Genomic DNA, 23,379 nt, shown 5'->3' on the forward strand with positions numbered 1-23,379 from the left:
CTAATCTGTGCCACAGTCTGTGCAAGAGACTGCAGACCTCTGTTGATACGACCCACTCACCTCGCCAGCGCGATGTTGGCAACATCCGCCAGAAATTCTGCTTGTGTTTACAGCGCGGCGGAATTTATTTTTCTGTCTAGCTGTGTCTCGTGCCCTGTATACACTCCTCTGGAGTACAAAATGTGGCGGATGGCACTTCCACACACTCTGAATCACCCACTTGTTTAATTACGCTGCGAACTTGTTTCTGGGAGGGTGAGAGTTAATTGGTCTGGGGGTCCTCGGAGTTGTCCGTATGGAATGCAGTTGAAAAGACGAGTGACACTAATCAGCGTGTGGCAAGTAAAGCCTGCACAAAACCAAAGTGGTCCGTGTACTGCAATAAACAGAGGATTTCAGGCTCTGATTGCAAATGCCCGCGCTTCAACTTCGGCTGGTGACATATCGGCTTTAGCCGAACCGTCGCCAGAAGTCGCCCGATAACATCGGCTGATAGTTTGGCCACAGTGCATCCGATTCCCTCCGTTGGTTTTGGGCGGGATCAAAGAACTGAGAATCTATAGATGCCACAAAGCCTGTGTGCTTGGAGACGGGTACTGCATTGCGGATTTTGCTATTGAAAAAGAAAAGACACCGAATGCATGTGAACGATCTATATCTGTTCCGAAAAGTTCATCCGGAGTACTGTACAATTAGTTATTGGAAAGAAAAGACAAGACTCGCAGATACATAAGAGGCCAGAAATATTCTGTTACATCTTTAAGATGATTCATAATGACACTGAAAAGCATGATTCAAATGGCTCTGAGCACTATGGGACTTAGCTTCTGAGGTCATCAGTCCCCTAGAACTTAGAACTACTTAAACCTAACTAACCTAAGGACATCACACACATCCATGCCCAAGGCAGAATTCGAACTTGTGACCGTATCAGTCGTGCAGTTCCAGACTGTAACGCCCAGAACCGCTCGGCCACTCCGGCCGGCAAAAGCAAGATTACAAACACCCTGCGCTACTTCAGATAAATTCAGTGAAAGAGACATATGTAAACAACCTTCGATGAATGTCATTCAGTGTGTGTATGTGTGGAAGACGCACATAAATTTTAGGATAGGATTTTCTGGAGAACTGTGGCATTGAAATGTGGAAATACACATACCGCGTTTGCAAACCACCTCATACAACAGGAAACCACCCTAGTGGCATAAAAAGACCAGTACGCAAAACGGGTAAGAGTGGTATCGTGGGCCCTGCTAGTAATTCGAACCTCCTCAGTATATGATGAACAAAGAACTCGATCTGTTGGTGGATGCATCAATTACACTTACTAATTCGTAGTTGTGCCTGTAGAGCACCCTGAGGCAGTACCTCGTTTTACCAGTGAATCTTGTTTTCACCACCGACAAAAACTTTTAGAGGTAGCGGTTTGAGCCAATATTACTGCAGAAATGCCTTTGTAAATATTCGTTATTATATTTTTCTTTTATTTCTCGTGCATCGAGGGTAATGTTGCAGTATTAATATCGTTCTTTCGTTAGATGATAGAAAATTTTTGTTCAGAAACATGGCGTTTTTGGTATTATCAGCTCATGGGTGTTGACATGTGAGTCCTCGGTATAAAAGGGCAAAAATTATAATCGCTGTAGAACTTCCCTTCAGTTTTTTGGTCCAGAAGCATCGTACAGAGTTAACGCCTAGGGGAAAACAAGAAAGAGAGACTTGGGGCAAAGAAGGCGTGATAAGAGCTTTAAAGACACTATCGAGTAAAGAATGGGCTTAAAAAGGGCAGCAAAATATGAGGACGTCTTCAAGGGTCTTATGGTGTGAACTCCAGTGTGGGGTCTTGCATTACGCTGTTCGAATATGTCATTTGGTGCCCTGATCATGAAGGGTATGACTAAAGGATTTGCCATTCCTGCCACATACTCGCGAGCATTTGGTTCCCATTAAATAATTACCAAATCAGCCACGTTGTCATATCAATATCTCCTGTCACAATGGTTCGTGAAGTTGGAGATGTATCAGTCCAGAGAATTGCTGCTTCCTGTGACTTTTAACTAAGTTAATCTATGGACACGTTAGTTTCGATCAGACCGCCACAAACAGAAGAGAGACTCATCACTGAACGCCACAGAATGTCCCTCAAAGTCCCAGTTGGCTCCAGCTCTACACGATATAAGTCCCACGGTAAGCTGTCGGCGGTAAGTGATGTGTGGTAACTCGATATCTCAGTCCAGCCCTGACACTCTACCTGTAACCTCTGTCCTGACTTCAGCAAATCGTCAGAGCGAGTCAGTCAATCCTACGATCTTCTACTGGAGTAGTTCATCTCATAAACTGGCGGAAATCGATCGTGTTACACCATGAAGCACCACTCCGATATTTATCGAACTTTTTTGAAATGTTTATCGTAGAAAGTATATTAAACGGTTAAACTTTTATTTCATTCGGAACTGATGTCCATCACCAACTCCAATACGAAGTGTAATCCTCATGCGCACGAACATACTGTTGCATTTGTTATAGCATGGAAGCAAACAGACTATGAATGTCATGTTGAGGAATTACTTGCAAGCCTGAAGCACATAGCTGACGAACAATGCCAGATGGAGGCTGGTTTGAAAGTATACGTCCTCCCATCACATCCCAGACACGCTCTATGGGTAATAAATCAGGAGACTGGCAAGGCCAGTAAAGGGTTTGTATATTCCTCGAGGTGTTTGTGATGTGAACTGCAGGGTGGTGTCTTGCATTATCCTGCTGTAATAAGTCATTTACACCCTCTTCGTGAAGCATACGACAACAAGATTTACCATTCTCATCACATACTCCTCTGGTCATTGGGGCTTCGAAGAGGGACTCATTATTCAAGACAATTCTACTCCACTCAATGAGATTCCACGCCGAAGACGAGTCTGGAGACGTCCTGGACAGCTGTGGGACTTCAATCTGGCTGTCGCCCTCCATACGTCCCGACAATAATTAGTGGTGGTCTGGGATACCATTTCTTTTCGTAGCAGGACCACTTTGGTTGTCATCTGTGGCACCCCTACAGCACGGCGGTACGTCGACGATATTTTCTACGCCCCATTCTGTTGCCCTTTATGGCACACCATATTTGGCATACATTTCAGCAAGGTAATGACCTCTCGCACACGGCGAAATTTTTACTGCTTGTCTTCATGCTTGCCAAACCCAATCTTGGCCAGCAAGGTCGCCGATCCTCTCCCCAATTTAGAACGTCTGGAGCATTACGGGCAAGGCCCTCTTACCAACTCGGGATTTTGACGATCTAAAGCGCCAGCTGGTCGGAATTTGGCACTATATCCTTCAGGAGGACATCCAACAGCTCTTATCAATTAATGCCATGGCGAATAAGTGCTTGCGTAATAGACAGGGTGGACCAATGCGTTATTGATTTGCTCAGCTTGTGTAGCTCTTACTCTTGAATAAATCATCCATTTTTTTCTGTGATTGTAATCATTCTTTTTTCTGTACATATACATCAGATCTACTGACTGCCGTCCCGTTTGGACAATTCCTTCATGGTGTGTCGTTTCTTTTGTCTTCTGGGAGAGGTACACTGACCATCCAGAACATTATGACCATCGATATACTACCGACATAAACCCGTCCAGGCGATAGCAGCGTCACCTGGCGGGGAGTGACTGCTTGTCAGACACACGCACAGTGCATGTAGTATCAGTGAGCGTGCTGCCCTTATGTAGAATGGAGTAGCCATGCGAACTATCTAAGTTTGACCAAGGGCAGATTGTGATGGCTTGGAGGCTCGGCCCGAGCATTTCTGAAACTGCACGGCTTGTCGGATATTGGAGGAATTCTGTAGTGAGTGTCTTCAGCACGTGGTGAAACCAACGTAAACCGCGTCCAGAGGTTGTGGAGTTGGGCTGCCACCCGTCATTACAGATGTCGGACGTCGTAGGCTGGGTAGACTGGAACAGGCGACGAACTATGATGGAACTAACATGAGAATTTGATGCTGAGCAGAGAACAAGTGCGTCTGAACACAAGTGCACCGAACACTCCTAACGCTGGGTCCCCGCAGCCGACGGCCCATGCATGTGACAATGTTAACACCACGACATCGGCAACTACGACTGAAATGGGCACGTGACCATAGACACTGGATCTTGGCGCAGTGGTAGAGCGTTGCATGGTCTGATGAATCCCGATGCTTTCTTCACCATGCCGATGGGAGGATGCGAATCCGTCGTCTTTCAGGGGAACAGCTCTTTGACACTTGTACTACGGGACAGGCAATTGATGGCTGCTTCATTATGCTCTGAGGTACATTCACGTGGGCATCCATGTGTGCAGTGGAGCACCATAACGGCCACGGAGTATCGTACACTGGTTGCAGACCACGTACTCCCCTTCATGAGGATCATGTTTCCTGAAGGAATTTTTCAACAAGGTAAGACGCCACGTCACAAGCCCAGGAGTGTGATGGAGTGGTTCGAAGAAGACAGTGAGGAGCTCCAGTTGATGTGCTGGCTCCCCAATTTGCTAGTTCTGAATCCGATCGAACACATCCGGAATGTAATTGAACGTGGCGTCAGAGCTCATCGCTCCTTTCCCCGGAATTTATGGGAATTAGGTGACTTGTGTGTGCAGATGTGGTGCCGCCTCCCTCCAGCAACCTACGAAGGCTCATTGATTCCATGTCACGAAACGCTGGCGCTGCTATCTGCGCCAAGGTAAGTCGTCACAATGTTCTGACTGATCAGTGTTCACGGGTTGAAGTATAGGAAACACTTCATTTATTGTGGCTACAACTCACGTAGCGGGCAACGTACAGTTTCTATTCCCCGTTAAATATACCGTTACATTGACGATTCGGCTAGGACTGGTGAAGAGCACTGAGTAAAGTTTACGACTTTCAAGCTTTGTGAATTAGTTCTGTGTGTTTTTGCACACAGGGATCGAATTAGACAATTCTACAGAGGCAGTAATGGTTTCTGACCAATCGAAGCTGATGCAACAGCATGTACAGTGTCAGTGCGGCTCGTAGTAGAAGACGTCGATCCGTCTGTACGGATAGGTCGCGGCCACTACAATGCTCCAGCGTCGAACCAGCACTATAGACGAATGTTACGGCCTTGTGTAGATGGGTATCATCCTTTATTGTATTCCGGGTACACGAATGAGTCCCCAAAAATCTCTGAACACAGAATTCCTTTCGTCAGCGGCATCCCCACGTTCCTGCACTGTAGTAAATATCGTAGGTCAAGTCTCTTTCCAGGGGAATTATTTCAGTATCTGTTAAACACTGAAACATTGCCTTTTTCTCTTTTTTTCAGAAGACCTGCAGAGAGTGGATAGTGCAGCCTTGAGGGATGCCAGATCACACATTGGCACCACTGACGATACCAAGCCTGCTGATGGTACTGGACCTGTGGCGTCGTCGACAGATGCCACTGGTGTGTAAGTTGCATTAAATTCCATAAACACCTTCCGACCACAAAATTCTTTAGGTATCGAAGTAAGTGGAACTCACAGGATGTCAGATTTCACCAGTGAGGAGTAGTCTCAAACTTTTTTTACCTAAGATCTCTCAGATTTGTCTGCCGCAAAGAGCATCATCGTGGACATTTATACTTTCCTAGTTGGACTCACTGCAATCCGCAACGATGTATGGGAGGTGCTCCTAAAGATCACGCCTTCCCTTTAGAATAGCAGCAATATCACGCTGAGATAAATATAGTGTCGAGCTAGCAAGAGTTCCGCCCAGTTCATGACCTTCATCTCAAGGAGTCAACATCATAATATAGGACCAACGTGATAGTTAAAGTTTCTGATGGACTTGTTCATTTAAATGTGGAACATTGTACTGGAAGAGAACAGTTTGTTAATCTGGGCGTCAAGTGATGCTTTAATAGTCAATAACAGTTGTAACTTATCGAGCAATCCTGTGGCAAAAATCTGTGTCAAAGTTAAGCAAATCTTTTATTCCTTTATGTAATACAATGAAAAAATATTTCATGTGGTTTAGTTTGATGAGCCCCTCTCAGAACAATCAAAGAACTCACAGTTGAGTCCGAACGACTGTAGTTTCGTCTCGTCCCAACACTAATGAAAGATGATTTTCTTTTCTTTTGCAGCCCATCTCGTTTTACTATTCAGTTATCCAGAGGTCTTGTATAGTATTTGACAATTATTGATTTACCCTTCGCAAAGTAACCACTAAGCAGAATCTTTTTTGCATCCCAAAAAGCATTTGACATAACTTTTCCTGCTAGATATAACCGACTGCGACCTATTTCGTACAAGGATGCCGGTTTTCACCGACTTATGAGGCTGGTGTTTCCTTTCTTGTGTGAAGTAGGGAACCCATTTCTCATCAACAGTAACAAATGGTGCACCAATGCTGCTTATTCTTTTTAAAATGGTCAAACTATTACTGAAGAATTAATTTTCGCCATTTATTTCAGGTAGTATCAAATGTGGCACGGATGGAGCACAAAGCTTCCTTGTAGGTAATTCTTTACATTAAATGTACTGAACTCTTTCCTCTCATATGAATATGTCGTCATAGACCATTAGTTGAAAGTGAAAGGGCACACTCTACCTACATATCTCTGGAAGTTTCTGTGCTTGAATTCAAGGAGTGCGGCGAATGCAGAAGTAACTCATATGATAAAAAGTTTGCTGTGAAACACAATCAGAACCGAAACAAAAGCCGTCTGCTCGAAAAGGAAGTTCGTTTTAACAATCTCATTTGCATGACATAAATGATTGATAACTAGTTTCAATCATATGTAATGATCATCTTCTGACCTGAGGGTTCACAGTTGGCGTTTGATCATAATCTTTAAGATTAAATTAATCAACCAGGTGTAACACAATATACAAATTCTAACATATGTTATTGTATAATTCCCAGCTGATTATTTTTATCTACAAGAATGAAACGTCAAACACAAACTTTCCTTAAAATATATGCAGTATCTATAGCGACGAAATTTGTAGAGAGTTAGATTCGCTGGATGAATCATAAATAAGTGCAAATCATCCACGAAGCAAGTCGCTTACAAAGCTCCTATTCCTATGATTCTTATAAAGTTATGTGACCGCAAGATGATGGGTGTGAGCAACTTGCAGCGATGGACCAGTGGGTATGAGTGATTTACAGTAAGAGGAGTGTGAGGGGAGTTACATGTTTAAAAAAACGAGCGAATATTTTCGCACGTCAAAACTTTTTGGAAAATTTTTAAACGTGCTGAGGAAGGTAGAATGAGGCAGCTGGTACTCCAATTTTCAGTCAATTTTTTAAAATAAACAGGAGCATATTCACATTTTTTTGTGTTCCGAAAGGAGCATTTTTCCATTGATTGGTTAATTCCACAGACACCTCGCGCAATGACAATGACGGAAAAAGAAGAAAAACTGGGGCATTTGCAAGCACAGTCTTTCTACAAGTGTAACATTCACAAACAGAATAACAAGTATATATCGATTGCGGGAGAGGGGGAGGATCCTGTTACATTAAAGTACCCCCTAACATACAATTAGTTTGTTCCAGTAGTACAAGCGAAAATGAAACTCGGTTTTTGCATTGATGAGAGCATTGTTAACCAGACATTTAATCTAGGACTGATGTTGAAATTAGGTCAGAACTTTATGATTTTTTTCTAATCATCTGTCAGCTAACTGCTAAGACACGTAGTGTACTAGTCTTAGAACCAAGGGAACATGTGGATAAAAAAATTCATCGTGACTTCCACATTTGTAAACTTTCTATTTGTAATTCCTTTATCTAGTCATTAGTCTCTCCAAGCGCTTTTACTTCTGAAGAAATATTTTGGTAGGCGACTACCACAACAGGCCCAAATTCTGAAATTCTGAGATGTAACTGAGGTGTTTTGCAGACTCCTCCTTCAGAAATTGTTGCAGTCAGGCCCGTAGAGCAACAGCGTTTTCTTTGAGAAAACGGAAGTGTGCACTGATATGGGAAAACAAGGTTTTTTTTCTCTTCGATTTATAACACTGATGTAGAATCGGTACCTAATCAAATGCCAATTGTAGTAATTGGGATTCAGTGTGATCCAAGTTTGAAGACAAAATTTAGTGAAGTTGGCATACCAAAATTTCATAAACATTTGCTTTCCAGGTTTGCAAGTGCTCGAAAATTTGGACATTAAATTATTTCCGTGCTAGGGAGTACTTACCGATGAGAGCAGCTATTTTCAATTGTAAAAAGAAATAAGTCTCTTGTCAGTTCCAAAATTTCAGACATACAGCTTGGGTAAGGTTTGAAAGTAGTTACTGCGAATAAGTTTTCTCCCGAAATATGGAAGATAGTGGCAACTGAGCTTGTCAGCTTTTGAATCTGACATCCTGTTTGCATTGTCTGTGAAGATCACGTACTCGCTCCTAAATGGCGTCTTAGAATTTACAAAGTTTTCTGAAAGTATAATTCTGATTTTGTTGGTGATCCTTACATCATTAAATACACTTACAACACATTTCCCATGACTGATGGTATAGATTGTGTTTTTAACTCCTCAGCTTTAACTAAATCTGAATAATGCCACTTCTGAGTTTAGGCCACACTGAAACAAATCTTCCATCGCCATCGGAATCTTTCACCTGGAGAGCATCGACTACATGCCACATGTTACTACTCAGGTGCAGGCAGATTATTCATGCTATTCACTAGCATTCAAAAGTTTAGCGTAATGGAAGAATGAAACCATGATATCAAGAAGGCTACAGAACAAAGTAATGCCTAATCGCTAGCTTGTTTGGCATACTATGTATCCAAAAAACATAACTAGAAAAGTTCTTAAACTAAAGATTCTCTTAAAAAGTTAAAATTCGGAAAAACATTCACAAATACAAAACAGTAAATATACGATGTATTTATCCAATAGCTGCCACAAGTTCTTCAGTGACTTTATCTCTAAGAGATGACGTAGAGAAGGAGCTGAGTTCAAATCTTTGCCAAGTTACCTGCAGGGTGTTTCAAAAATGACCGGTATATTTGAAACGGCAATAAAAACTAAACGAGCAGCGATAGAAATACACCGTTTGTTGCAATATACTTGGGACAACAGTACATTTTCAGGCAGACAAACTTTCGAAATTACAGTAGTTACAATTTTCAACAACAGATGACGCTGCGGTCTGGGAAACTCTATAGTACGATATTTTCCACATATCCACCATGCGTAGCAATAATATGGCGTAGTCTCTGAATGAAATTACCCGAAACCTTTGACAACGTGTCTGGCGGAATGGCTTCACATGCAGATGAGATGTACTGCTTCAGCTGTTCAATTGTTCCTGGATTCTGGCGGTACGCCTGGTCTTTCAAGTGTCCCCACAGAAAGAAGTCACAGGGGTTCATGTCTGGCGAATAGGGAGGCCAATCCACGCCGCCTCCTGTATGTTTCGGATAGCCCAAAGTAATCACACGATCATCGAAATATTCATTCAGGAAATTAAAGACGTCGGCCGTGCGATGTGGCCGGGCACCATCTTGCATAAACCACGAGGTGTTCGCAGTGTCGTCTAAGGCAGTTTGTACCGCCACAAATTCACGAAGAATGTCCAGATAGCGTGATGCAGTAATCGTTTCGGATCTGAAAAATGGGCCAATGATTCCTTTGGAAGAAATGGCGGCCCAGACCAGTACTTTTTGAGGATGCAGGGACGATGGGACTGCAACATGGGGCTTTTCGGTTCCCCATATGCGCCAGTTCTGTTTATTGACGAAGCCGTCCAGGTAAAAATAAGCTTCGTCAGTAAACCAAATGCTGCCCACATGCATATCACCGTCATCAATCCTGTGCACTATATCGTTAGCGAATGTCTCTCATGCAGCAATGGTAGCGGCGCTGAGGGGTTGCCGCGTTTGAATTTTGTATGGATAGAGGTGTAAACTCTGGCGCATGAGACGATACATGGACGTTGGCGTCATTTGGACCGCAGCTGCAACACGGCGAACGGAAACCCGAGGCCGCTGTTGGATCACCTGCTGCAATAGCTGCGCGTTGCCCTCTGTGGTTGCCGTACGCGGTCGCCCTACCTTTCCAGCACGTTCATCCGTCACGTTCCCAGTCCGCTGAAATTTTTCAAACAGATCCTTTATTGTATCGCTTTTCGTTCCTTTGGTTACATTAAACCTCCGTTGAAAACTTCGTCTTGTTGCAACAACACTGTGTTCTAGGCGGTGGAATTCCAACACCAGAAAAATCCTCTGTTCTAAGGAATAAACCATGTTGTCTACAGCACACTTGCACGTTGTGAACAGCACACGCTTACAGCAGGAAGACGACGTACAGAATGGCGCACCCACAGACTGCGTTGTCTTCTATATCTTTCACATCACTTGCAGCGCCATCTGTTGTTGAAAATTGTAACTACTGTAATTTCGAAAGTTTGTCCGCCTGAAAATGTACTGTTGTCCCAAGCATATTGCAACAAACGGTGTATTTCTATCGCTGCTCGTTTAGTTTTTATTGCCGTTTCAAATATACCGGTCATTTTTGAAACACCCTGTATATCTACACTATGTCATCAAATGTATCCGGACACGGGGCTGAAAATGACTTACAAGTTCGTGGCGCCCCTATCGGTAATGCTGGAATTCAGTATGGTGTTGGCCCACCCTTAGCCTTGATGACAGCTTCCACTCTCGCAAGCATACGTTCAATCAGGTGCTGGAAGGTTTCTTGGGGAATGGCAGCCCATCCTTCACGGAGCGCTGCACTGGGGGGAGGTATTGATGTCGGTCGGTGAGGCCTGGCACCAAGTCCGCGTTCCAAAACATCCCAAAGGTGTTATATAGGATTCAGGTCAGGACTCAGTGCAGGCCAATTCATTACAAGGTTGTTATTGTCGGGTAACCACTCCGCCAGAGGCCGTGCATTATGAACAGGGCTCGTGTTGAAAGATGCAATCGAAATCCCCGAATTGCTCTTCAACAGTGGGAAGCAAAAAGGTACTTATATATCAATGTAGGCCTATGCAGTGATAGTGCCATGCAAAACAACGAGAGGTGCAAGCCCCCTCCATGAAAAACACGACCGCACCATAACACCACCGCCTCTGAAGTTTACTGTTGGCACTGCACACGCTGGCAGATGACGCTCACCGGGCATTCGCCATACCCACACCCTGTCAACGGATCGTCAGATTGTGTACCGTGATTCGTCACTCCACACAACGTTTTTCCACTACTCAATCGTCCAATGTTTACGCTCCTTACAACAAGCGAGGCGTCGTTTGGCATTTACCGACGTGATGTGTGGCTTATGAGCAGCCGCTCGACCATAAAATCCAAGTTTTCTCACCTCCTGTCTAACTATCATAGTACTTGCAGTGGATCCTGGCGCAGTTCGGAATTCCTGTGTGATGGTCTGGATGGATGTCTGACTATTACACATTACGATCGTCTTCAAGTGTTGGCGGTCACTGTCAATCAACAAACGAGGTCGGCCTGTTCGCTTTTGTGCTGTACGTGTCCCTTCACATTTCCACTTTACTATCACGTCGGAAACAGTGGACCTATGGATCTTTAGGAGTGTGGAAATCTCGTGTACAGACGAATGACACAAGTGACACCCATTCACCTGACCACGTTCGAAGTCCGTGAGTTCCACATTCTGCTCTCTCACGGTGACTAATGACTAGTGAGGCTTCCGATACGGAGTACCTGGCAGTAGGTGGCAGCACAATGCACCTGATATGAAAAACGTACGTCTTTCGGGGTGTCAGGATACTTTTGATCACATAGTGTAAATCTGTACTCTCTATGTGCACAGAGTACGTAGTGTACCAGTGAGCTGCCCCAGCAGTGGAGGTGTGCCGCTGCTGGAACAGTGGGGGCATGGTTTTCATTGTGTACACAAACCAGCCACTTGCCTAACCTAATTTAATGACCCTTATCTAAAAAAAAAACACGTATTTTATGACCCTAAAATAAAAACCTGTCCCTTTGTGCTCTTAGTTTGGTTTTTTAGGATCTAATTAAAGGACAAATGCTTTTAGTCTAATCTCTATAACTGCCATTTTTATGGTCATAATTTATGATCCAGTATGGCTACCAAGTATTCCACTTGTGCTCTTATGTTTATGCAAGTCTCATTTATGACAAAATGCTTTTAGTTTAACTTTATTTACCATAATTTATGATCTAAAATGGATAACTCCCCTTCCCCACTTGTGTATAGCATTTCTGTTGGTGAGATTTGATTTCTCCACACCATCAAATCCTCTCCCTCCGCAAAACACAAGTGTCTGGGGTACCTTGCTTCGTGAGGTGTATCTAGCGTTCGTTCTCCGTACACTGGTTGATCAACAGCAAATTCAGGTGATATTTGGAATTTGCAGCAGAGTATCATGCTAATACAATACGTTAACACAACAATATAAACAGTTTCTGCAATGTATTTTTAACAACAGATACACACCTGTTATATATTTTCTGCAAGTATACCAACATATGACCACCTCTCGTCATTGTTATATCGCAATTTTGTCGACTTCTTCCAGTATTCTAAAGCCTCATACATAAATATGAGACCTTAAATGTTAAACACTCACCATACTGTGATACTTAAAGAAATTGCACCGATATCCTATGTTAAACAATTTCCAATGTGCGTTATTTAAAACCAAATACTCTCTTGCTATATATCAAGTCTACATTCACTATCAGGAACTTATCCCTGCACTATTAGTGTGTTAAACAATGATATCATGATCAGCTCGTCTAAGAGAAATCTACTACAATAAGGTTATACTGGACTTGTAAGTAATGGTCGGAATATTTATACATTAAGATATATACACTCATGTTCATAAATTAAGGGTAATTGCAGAATGTGGTGCCACACACGTGGCACTACACAAAACTGGCGCTAATAGCATAGGCATATACGGAACAAAAACGACACAGATCTGTAAGGCCACGGTATGGGTGATAAGTTGAGAAAACCATACCGAAACACATACGCTACAAAACGCCACTGTTTCCTGCGCATGTACCCCGACGTCAATATGCGATATGATCACCATGCACACGTACACAGGCCGCACAGCAGGTTGGCATACTCTGGATCAGGTGGTCGAGCAGCTGCTGGGGTATAGCCTCCCGTTCTTGCACCAATGCCTGTCGGAGCTGTTGAAATGGTGTAGGGGTTTAAAAAAGTGCACCGATAAGTCGACCGAGAGCATCCCAGACGTGCTCGATGGGGTTTAGGTCTGGAGAACAGGCAGGCCACTCCATTCACCTGATATCTTCTGTTTGAAGGTACTCCTCACGATTACAGCTCGGTGGGGCCTGTGCGTTATCATTCATCAAGAGGAAGGTGGCACCCACTGCACCCCTGAAAAGCCGGACATGCTGATGCAAAATAATGTCCTGATACACCTGACCTGTTACAGTTCCTCTGTCAAAGGCATGCAGGGGTGTACGTGCACCAATCATAATCCCACCCACACCATCAAACCATGATCTCCATACATTAAGGGGTTGGTATCTGGTTCTTGGTTCACACCAGATGAAAAACAGGCGAGAATCACTGTTCAGACTTTACCTGGACTCGTCTGTGAACATAACGTGGGACCACTGCTCCAATGACCATGTACTGTGTTCTTGACACCAGGCTTTACGGGCTCTCCTGTGACCAGGGGTCAGTGGAATGCACCTTGCAGGTCTCTGGGCGAATGAACCATGTCTCTTCAGTCGTCTGGAGACTGTGTGTCTGGAGACAACTGTTCCAGTGCCTGCGGTAAGGTCCCTAGCAAGGTTACCTGCAGTACTCTGTGCGGCACTGATGGTGAGATATCAGTCTTCTTGTGGTGTTTCGTGTTGTACACTGTGAACATCGTCTTGCACTGTAGCACCTGGACATGTTTTCTGTCTTCTGGAATTGTTGCCATAATCTTGAGATCACACTTTGTGGCACACAGAGGGCCCATGCTACAACCTGCTGTGCTTGACCAGCCTCCTGTCACCCTAGTAATCTACCCCTCATAACGTTATAACGTTCTTTGAGCCATTTTCAACACACAGTCACCATTAGCATGTCTGAAAACGTCTGTACACTTACTTGCTGCACCATGCTCTGACATACACCAACACACCTCTGCATATGTGGGTTGCTGCCAGCACCACCGTGCAACGACCGGAGGTCAAATGCACTACATGGTCATACCCCGAGGTGATTTAAACCAGCAAACCGCCCACCAGAGCGTTGTTTCACCACGTATCAGCATTATCCTTATTTATGAGCATGAGTGTACATCACTAAATGACACCAATACCCCACACTTGTTCTTCTACCACTGTGGTAAGATGCACAGCAATTACAGCTTCATTTAAAAGCAGGTAAAATATTGGATATCTCCCCCACTGACCATGCACATCCTGCATGAGCACAGCACTCGACTAGTGCTGCCCTGACTCTGTGCAGCATGCATCACAATTCACAGCCTTCACCACTGCCACCAAACACTTCTACTATTGTTTGGCATTTGAGGGATGCATCCAGCACTTCTTAGATGACTGTAATAGAAAGGCGATGGTGGGGGAAGGCTTCTACCCACAACAAGAGGTAGTAGCAGTGGGCATATAGACAGAAGGCCTATTACATACTTATGCATGCATGAGAGATGCACCAACTGTTCGAGGGGCTAGCAGTCTTAAAACAAAGGTTAACGCTCAGAGAGGACACTCAAAAAACTTATTCGAGAATTTGCACCCATTTTAGCGATGTTCTGTTTGATCAAAAGCACATGGACACCACTAGCCAGTATTAATATGAGAGCTATCTACTGGGTGAACTGCATTATTAAAAAAAACAATTGTCGTGATAGGCAAATCTGATACATGCTTCCTGGATTTGTGATGCACTGTGTTTCATTTTGAGGTATTGTTGCGTAATAGCCTTTATTAAAGGGATCACATGTCAACAGTAACAGTTCAGCACCGTTTTCTAATCTCTAACGAGCTTTCCCTCCTACCATCACCATGACATTTTATTCCATAGCAAGACCTACACAGTAGCCATTTTTACCGACTGCGAGATTATCTATGTCTCACAGAAGTTGGTAACAGATTTCCCTCCTACCATCACCATGACATATTTTATTCCATAGCAAGACCTACACGGTAGCCATTTTTACCGACTGCAAGATTATCTATGTCTCACTGAATTTGGTAACATCCACAATAAGAGTTCACAAGTGCAAGTTCATTACCCCTACCCTCCCACCCCTCACACTCTGTTCGGATATGCATCTGCCTTTGACATCATCCCACCTTATACCACCCTGGAGCTACCAAGACCAGCATGCTGGATTTAGACACTTGCACTGCACATATGTAGAACCGTCAGTCATACATTATAACTTTGTCAAATGATTTCTTAACTGTCAAGAATGAGATATTAACATTCCAGTATCTCGACATACTATTCTTACCAGTATAGAGCTAAACGCATACTTTGGTCACATAATTTTAAGAGTGCAAAACTCCTGTCCAGTAACAGCATAGGGACTGCAATGACAACTGCCAAGGTCATAGATCTCCAACAGATCGCATGCTGGGTTTTCCCTCACTGATTATACATATCTTTCATTATAGCCACCTACCCCAAGCATTGCAAAAAGAGGTTTACTTACATATAGTTCTGAAGACGGAACTACTGCTATTACCATCAATTAACAAAAAAAAAATGGTTCAAAGGGCTCTGAGCACTATGGGCTTAACATCTATGGTCATCAGTACCCTAGAACTTAGAACTACTTGAACCTAACTAACCTAAGGACATCACACAACACCCAGTCATCACGAGGCAGAGAAAATCCCTGACCCCGCCGGGAATCGAACCCGGGAAGCGAGAACGCTACCGCACGACCACGAGCTGCGGACATCAATTAACATCCATCCCTCTTTCATTTGCGAAAGGTGTATGGAAAGGATGTCTGTCAGTAAACCTTCAGATTACCAGTAGCTCCAATTCCTTGTTGCAGTCATTTTGTAAGATATATGGAGGAGGAAATAATTTATTATCGTCATCATTTAGAGGAAGTGCCAAACAGATTGTCCACATTACCCCTGCCTCCACTTTGTTTGTTTCTTTCTTTTTTTGGTACTGCCATGTGGTACCACTATTCCCCATATTCTTCCGTTAAAACCAGAGCAAAAATCAAAGAGGCCTTACTGCTACACCTTTAATTATGCTATGCTTAGTACTCATACAGTATCTGCACGCTATCGGATTTTGACAAGAGTATATCCTCCAGCCCCATATGGACACTGTGTAAATTCATCACCCTTTATTTGCATGATAGTGCACTGCGTGATCCACTTTACGCGTATGCTATTTGATCGAAAGTATCTACACACCTATGTGTGATTTTTTATGAACTTAAATAATTCCATGGAAGAAATACTAAAACTTTCCAAGACAATCCTAGTGTCTATACAGTCTCTATATCAGTCAGGCAGCAGTAGCCGGCTGAGACACAAGTAGCAACAGAGAAGAAACCGATTTTGTGACTTGCACGAGTTCCTAACTAGGAGCGAATTTTATAATATCGTCTGTGTGATTTAAGAGTTTAGTTTCTTGAGTTTCTGCGAGTTTATTTAATATCTAATAGCCACAGTTCTCGCGTTTTCGTTTGCGTCGGAAAGTAAATCGATTTTGTGACATATTACAAGTTCCTAATCAGGGGAGAATAATTTGGTTTCACCTGAGTGCTTCAGTAGTTATGTTTTTGAATCTCTGCGTATTAATCTAATTTATTAGACACTGTTCCTGCGTTTTCGTCAGGATCTACAGTAGATTTGCGCAGCACGTACAGATAGTCCGTTTATCTGCATAGTTTAGTTTTCTACGGTCTTTAGTATGGACAGGGACTGCGATGGTTGTGTGCCGATGCGAGCCGAGATGGTGACACTTCACTCGCAGCTTCAGGCTGTGATGGCTTCGGTTACACAGCTTGAGGCTACAGTGGATGGACACCACTGTTGTGGGCCGGCCGTGGGGATCCAACGGACGTCCAGCACGTCCGAGCCCTCTGATCGATCCTCACCGGTGACCAGCTCAGTTACTGCTCGCACTGAGGTTGACCCCTCACCTGTGGTTGAGTGGGAGGTCGCCCTGGGGCGTAGCAGGTGGCGAAAGACTTCACAGGTGGCCGCACTAGAAGCCTCCCAGGTTTGTCTGTCAAATAGGTTCCAGATGCTGTCTGTGGCTGACACTGTCGCTGAGCCAGATGCTGTCGCCTGTCCTGTTTCAGAGGAAACCTCTCACCCTGCAAGATCTGGGCAATTGCAGAGAATGGGATTATTGGTAGTTGGGAGCTCCAACGTTAGACGCGTTATGGGGCCCCTTAGGGACTTGGTTGACAAGAAGGGTAAGAAATCCAATGTACACTCCGTGTGCATACCGGGTGGAGTCATTCCAGGTGTGGAAAGGGTCCTCCTGGATGCCATGAAGAGCACAGGATGCAGCCAACTGCAGGTGTGGCTCACGTCGGTACCAATGATGTGTGCCAGGGATTCTCTGTGGTTTCGAGCGGCTAACAGAAGCGGTAAAGGCTGCCAGTCTTGCTTGCAAAATGAAATAAGAGTTGACCATTTGCAGCGTAGTCGACAGGACCGACTGCAGACCTGTGGTACAGGAGTGGAGGGTCTGAATCAGAGGCTCAGACGGTTCTGCGACCGTGTTGGCTGCAGATTCCTCGACTTGCGCTAAAGGGTGGTTGGGTTTCGAGTTCCGCTGAATAGATCAGGTGTCCACTATACGCAGGAGGCGGCTTCAAGGGTAGCGGGGACTGTGTGGCGTGGACTTGGTGGTTTTTTAGGTTAGAGGGTCTGAGGGAAAACACAAGAAGGGCTTCAGTCACAAAGGGTGCAGGCCGAACACAGGAAGAACGTAGATACAGGAACCATCGGTATAGCAGTTGTAAATTGTCGTAGCTGTGTTTGGAAAGAATGAAACGCTAATAGAAAGCACTGATGCCCAAATCGTTATAGGCATTGAAAGCTGGCTAAAGCCGGAGATAAGCTCATCCGAAATTTTTGCGAAGAACCTAAGGATGTTCCGAAAGGATAGACTAAACCGGTTGGCGGTGGCGTATTTATTGCTGTTACAAGTAATTTATCTCGTCGCGAAATTGAAGTAGCGATCGTTCCTGTGAGTTAGTATGGGCAGAGGTCATTGTTGGCAACCGGAATAAAATAATAATTGGATCCTTTTACCGACCTCCCAATTCAGATGATACAGATTCAAAGAAAACTTGAGTTTGATTTCCTCGATATGTTGGCGACAATCCATGTTTAATTCCGGAGGTACGCATAAAACATCATCCTAAATTGTGCTGAACGCGTTCTCTGAAAATTATTTTGAGCAGTTAGCTCATGAGCCCACGCGAATAGAAAAAATGGTTGAAATGGCTCTGAGCACTATGCGACTTAACTTCTGAGGTCATCAGTCGCCTAGAACTTAATTAAACCTAACTAACCTAAAGACATCACACACATCCATGCCCGAGGCAGGATTCGAACCTGCGACCGGAGCGGTCGCTCGGCTCCAGACTGTAGCGCCTAGAACCGCACGGCTCCTCCGGCCGGCCCTTGGCGAATAGAAAACGGTTGTGAAAACACTCTTCACCTCTTAGCGACTAAACGGATACAGGGATTAGTGAACACAGGATTGTCGTAGCGAGATTGAATATTGTAACCCCCAAATCCTCGAAAAATATACCTATTCAAAAAATCAGATTAAAATTCACTTGACGGCTTCCTGCGAGACAATCTGTGCTCCTTCCAAATTAATAACATAAGTGTAGACCAGATGTGGCGCCGGCCGCGGTGGCCGTGTGGTTCTGGGCGCTTCAGTCCGGAACCGGGCGACCTCTACGGTCGCAGGTTCGAATCCTGCCTCGGGCATGGATGTGTGTGATGTCCTTAAGTTAGTTAGGTTTAATTAGTTCTAAGTTCTAGGCGACTGATGACCTCAGAAGGTAAGTCGCATAGTGCTCAGAACCATTTGAACCATTTTGAACCAGATGTGGCATGAATTCAAAGAAATAGTATCGGCAGCAATTGAGAGATTTATGCCAAATAAATTAACAAACGACGGAGCTGATCGTCCTTGGTACACAAAACGGGTCAGGACACTGTTGCAGAAACAACAAAACAAACATGCTGAATTTAAACAGATGCAAAATCTCCAAAATTGGCGATCTTTTACAGAAGCTCGAAATTTAGCGCGGACTTCAATGCGAGCGTCAACAATGAAACCTTGTCTCGAAACCTGGCAGCAAATCCAAAGAGATTCTGCTGTTATGTGAATATGTTAGCGGCAAGAAACAATCAGTGCCTTCTCTGCGCGATACCAATGTGGATACTATCGAAGACAGTGCTGTCAAAGCAAAGTTACTAAACACAGCCTTCCGAAATGCCTTCACAAAAGAAGACGAAGTAAATATTCCAGAATTCGATTCAAGAACAGCTGCCAACATGAGTAACGGAGTAGTGAAGCAACTTAAATTACTTAATAAAATTAATTAGGTTCCTTTCAGAATATGCTGATGCATTAGCTCCATACTTAACAATCATATATAACCGTTCGCTCGACGAAAGATCCGTACCCATAGACTGGAAAGTTGCACAGGTCACAACAATATTCAAGAAAGGTAGTAGGAGTAATCCACTTACAGGACAATATCATTAACGTCGATATGCAGCAGGATTCTGGAACATATATTGTGTTCGAACTTTATGAATTACCTCGAAGAAAACGGTCTATTGACACACACTCAACATGGGTTTAGAAAACGTCGATCTTGTGAAACACAGCTAGCTCTTTATTCACATGAAGTGTTGAGTGCTATTGACAGGGGATTTCAGATAGAGTCCGTATTTCTGGATTTTCCGGAAGGCTTTTGACACTGTACCACACAAGCGACTTGTAGTGAGATTGCATGCTTATGGAATATCATCTGTTATGTGACTGGATTTGTGACTTCCTATCAGAGAGGTCGTAGTAATAGATGGAAAGTCATCGAGTAAAACAGAAATAATTTCTGGCGTTCCCCAACGTAGTGTTATAGGCCCTTGGCTGTTCCTTATCTATATTAACGATTTTGGAGACAATCTGAGCGGCCATCTTCGGTTGTTTGCAGATGACGCTGTCGTTTATCGACTAATAAAGTCATCAGAAGAAGAAATTGCAAAACGATTTAGAAAATATATCTGAACGGTGCGAAAATTGGCAATTGACCCTAAATAACGAAAAGTGTGAGGTGATCCACATGAGTGCTAAAAGGAATTCGTTATACTTCGTTACACGATAGATCAGTCAAATCCGAAGGCCGTAATTTCAACTAAATACCTAGGAATTACAACTGAGAACAACTTAAATTGGAAGGAAAACATAGAAAATGTTGTGGGGAAGGCTAACCAAAGACTGTGTTTCATTGGCAGGACACTTAGAAAATGTAACAGATCTGCTAAGGAGACTGGCTACACTACGCTTGTCCGACCCCTTTTAGAATACTGTTGCGCGGTGTGGGATCCTTACCAGATAGGACTGACGGAGTACATCGAGAAAGTTCAAAGAAGGGCAGCACATTTTGTACTATCGCGAAATATGGGAGAAAGTGTCACTGAAATTATACAGGATTTCGGCTGGACATCATTGAAAGAAAGGCGTTTTTCATTGCGACGGAATCTTCTCACGAACTTCCAATCACCAACTTTCTTTTTCGAATGCGAAAATAGTTTTTTGACGCCGACCTACACAGGGGGAAACGTTCACCACGTTAAAATAAGGGAAATCAGAGCTCGTACGGAAACATAAAGGTGTTCGTTCTTTCGGCGCCCTGTGCGAGATTGTAATACCAGAGAATTGTGAAGGTGGTCAGATGAACCCTCTGCCAGGCACTTAAAAGTGATTTGCAGAGTATCCATGAAAATGTAGATGTAGATGGACTGTACCGTGAAATCAGCTTTGAAACACCCGCATACCACATTACATCCATCCTGCTCCATTGGCATGGTAAGAATGGCTGTTGGCAAACATCCGTATTAGTTGTTCCAATCATTCTGCGAAAACTGTGTGTGATGAAGTACTATATCGGCGACAACATACACTTCTAAAATCACAACATACTCTCCATTACTCACAACACCTCTGTCATAGCCTCTACCATAAAAACTCGTTGTTGACTATCCCTGCAATATTCTTGTGCCGACTAAATGCTCATCCATTTTAGTAATCTATGACTATCGAAAAAATATTCGTAAAAAAATCGGTCTAACAGTTGTTCCTAACCCACTTCTTTTGTGGAAGATGAAATACATTCCCTTAAGATTTCTGCAAACGAGTCTGAGACTGCAATATGTTTTTAATTTAGCTCACTAGTTCACTCCTAGATATTTTACATAAGTTAATGTTTCCACCGATAGTGAAACTGTACAATAGAGCATTTGTAGGCCTATTTAGGTGCAACAGTTACATTTGTTTATTTTCAGGTCAACTGCACCCGCTGTCGCCGATGCTCACAGGTATTCCTGCAGGTCACTATTGCATTCTTATAGACAAAGGGCATATCTGCGAACATCCTACATCTAAGCAGATACCCAGATACCCCGCAAACTGCTGTATAGTGCATGGCGGTGTGTATGTTTTTAAGCAAGATTACCAGTCTCCCTACCATTACACACACACACACACACACACACACACACACACACACACACACTGATCAAGTAAAAAAAAAAAAAGTTTGCGGAAACCATTCTTTCGTGGATGATTTACGTTTCTCCTAGCTCAACTTCTGCTTCGACTTTATATATACATTCCAATTTACATCAGTTACTCCTAGGTATTTAACCATAGTTACTGTGTCCAGCAATGATGTAATGGAACAGTACTGAGTTTTTTTAAGAGGCAACTGCATCGCCTGTGAGTTAGGATAAAGAATGTATACTGCAGAATCAAAGTATACCTGCCCACTTCATTATTTATGTAGCGTTACTACCCTCACCCTCACACTCTCTTTTGCTTATAAAAGCAGTTCATGATCTACTACTACTTTCAGGGTATTTTTTTTGTCTATGACCTGCCTATTTCCTGCGATTTGACCTACATCCAGGAAATACAAAATAGTACCTCACTCCACCCCACCACTCCATCCAGCTTGCTCACCCTGAACCAGCAGATTTCAACGAGTTAGCCCTCTCACCATTCCAGACACATGTGAATGTCACCACTGGTAGACAGCAATTGTTGAGAGGTGGAAATAGTTTAGATACACCCACCTTGCTACCCATTCAGTTAGCTATCAAAGCGATGTTACTGTGCACCACTATGCATCATTTGACCAACGGTTAAAGTGTGTTAATGTTGGAATAGCATCCAACAGTGAGTTGAAAATGCAAAATGAGGCATATCTAAATAGAATGGGAGTAATTTTTCAGCAGTCTTGCATGTATAAAGGGTCACTTGACAACCATGTACAGTCCATTTCCTCTCGATGTGTTTGCTAGTGCGACGTTAAAATTAACAGCTTAAGAGTCCTTACAGAGGGTATTTCTTAAACGTCAAAGTGTTGCATGCATACGTGGTTTGCAGCGTGCAAAACGTAGTGCAGCGGACTGACTAAATCAGTTGCGAGTCCATGTTATCAAGCTTTTTGATGATACAGTAAATTTGTATCGTAATGTAAAGTTAATGATGACGATGTCGAGTTATGTAACAGTGTAAGTGCGTGTGTCGTAAACTCAGTACAAGATAGCATACCAACTCCAAAGGGTTTGAATACAATACATGCTGAATTCAAAGTACACAAAAAACAATTATTTGCAAAATGCTGCCTCATAACGATAGTGGGTGCTGTGGAATGAAGACGGATACTACATTTTAAAGTTGCAATGTGTGGGCAGTGTTGTCGCTAAGCGTACGAGGGGGACCCAAATGCAAAGTAAATTTTTCTCTAGTAGTTGGTAGAACACTAGTTCCGAATTCTTCCGCTAGTTGCCTTCACTAGACCCCATTTTCTATCAGCTGACCTAATGGCACTTGGATGAAACATTATTGTGGTCACTGTGACAGAGCCACGTGTTCGTCGATTTTTCAATGGCAGACATTAAAAGCCATCGTGCTAACATCAGGTTCTGTTACTTGTTAGGGAAATCAAGAGAAGAAGCAATCGCAATGCTTTTGACGGCTTGTGGGGAGGAAGATTTGAAGCTAGGTGAGGGTTTACGTGCTCAGATTTCAGTTGAAGACGAATCATGATCGGGACGTCTATCTACTTCCAGAACGGACGAAAGCACTGAAAAAAATCATGTTGCGGTCATGTTTGATAGCTGCAGAACATTCGATGATT

At 43.5% G+C, this 23,379-nt stretch overlaps 1 protein-coding gene across 5 annotated transcripts in view; it reads left to right on the forward strand.

The window, feature by feature from the left end:
• The window catches only part of LOC124789756, a 346,576-nt gene that overhangs the window by 220,605 nt on the left and 102,592 nt on the right, over positions 1-23,379 (forward strand). For 2 of the 5 annotated variants that reach the window (XM_047257227.1, XM_047257213.1), the window contains exon 2: positions 5,322-5,445. In XM_047257227.1, coding sequence (XP_047113183.1) covers positions 5,322-5,445 — 124 coding nt within the window. Of the gene's footprint in view, positions 1-5,321; positions 5,446-23,379 lie in introns of those variants that run through there. The other 3 variants (XM_047257219.1, XM_047257243.1, XM_047257237.1) reach the window with 3 other exon arrangements.

This window comes from Schistocerca piceifrons, chromosome 1, assembly GCF_021461385.2.
Source record: "Schistocerca piceifrons isolate TAMUIC-IGC-003096 chromosome 1, iqSchPice1.1, whole genome shotgun sequence".
Taxonomy (NCBI): Eukaryota; Metazoa; Arthropoda; class Insecta; order Orthoptera; family Acrididae; genus Schistocerca; species Schistocerca piceifrons.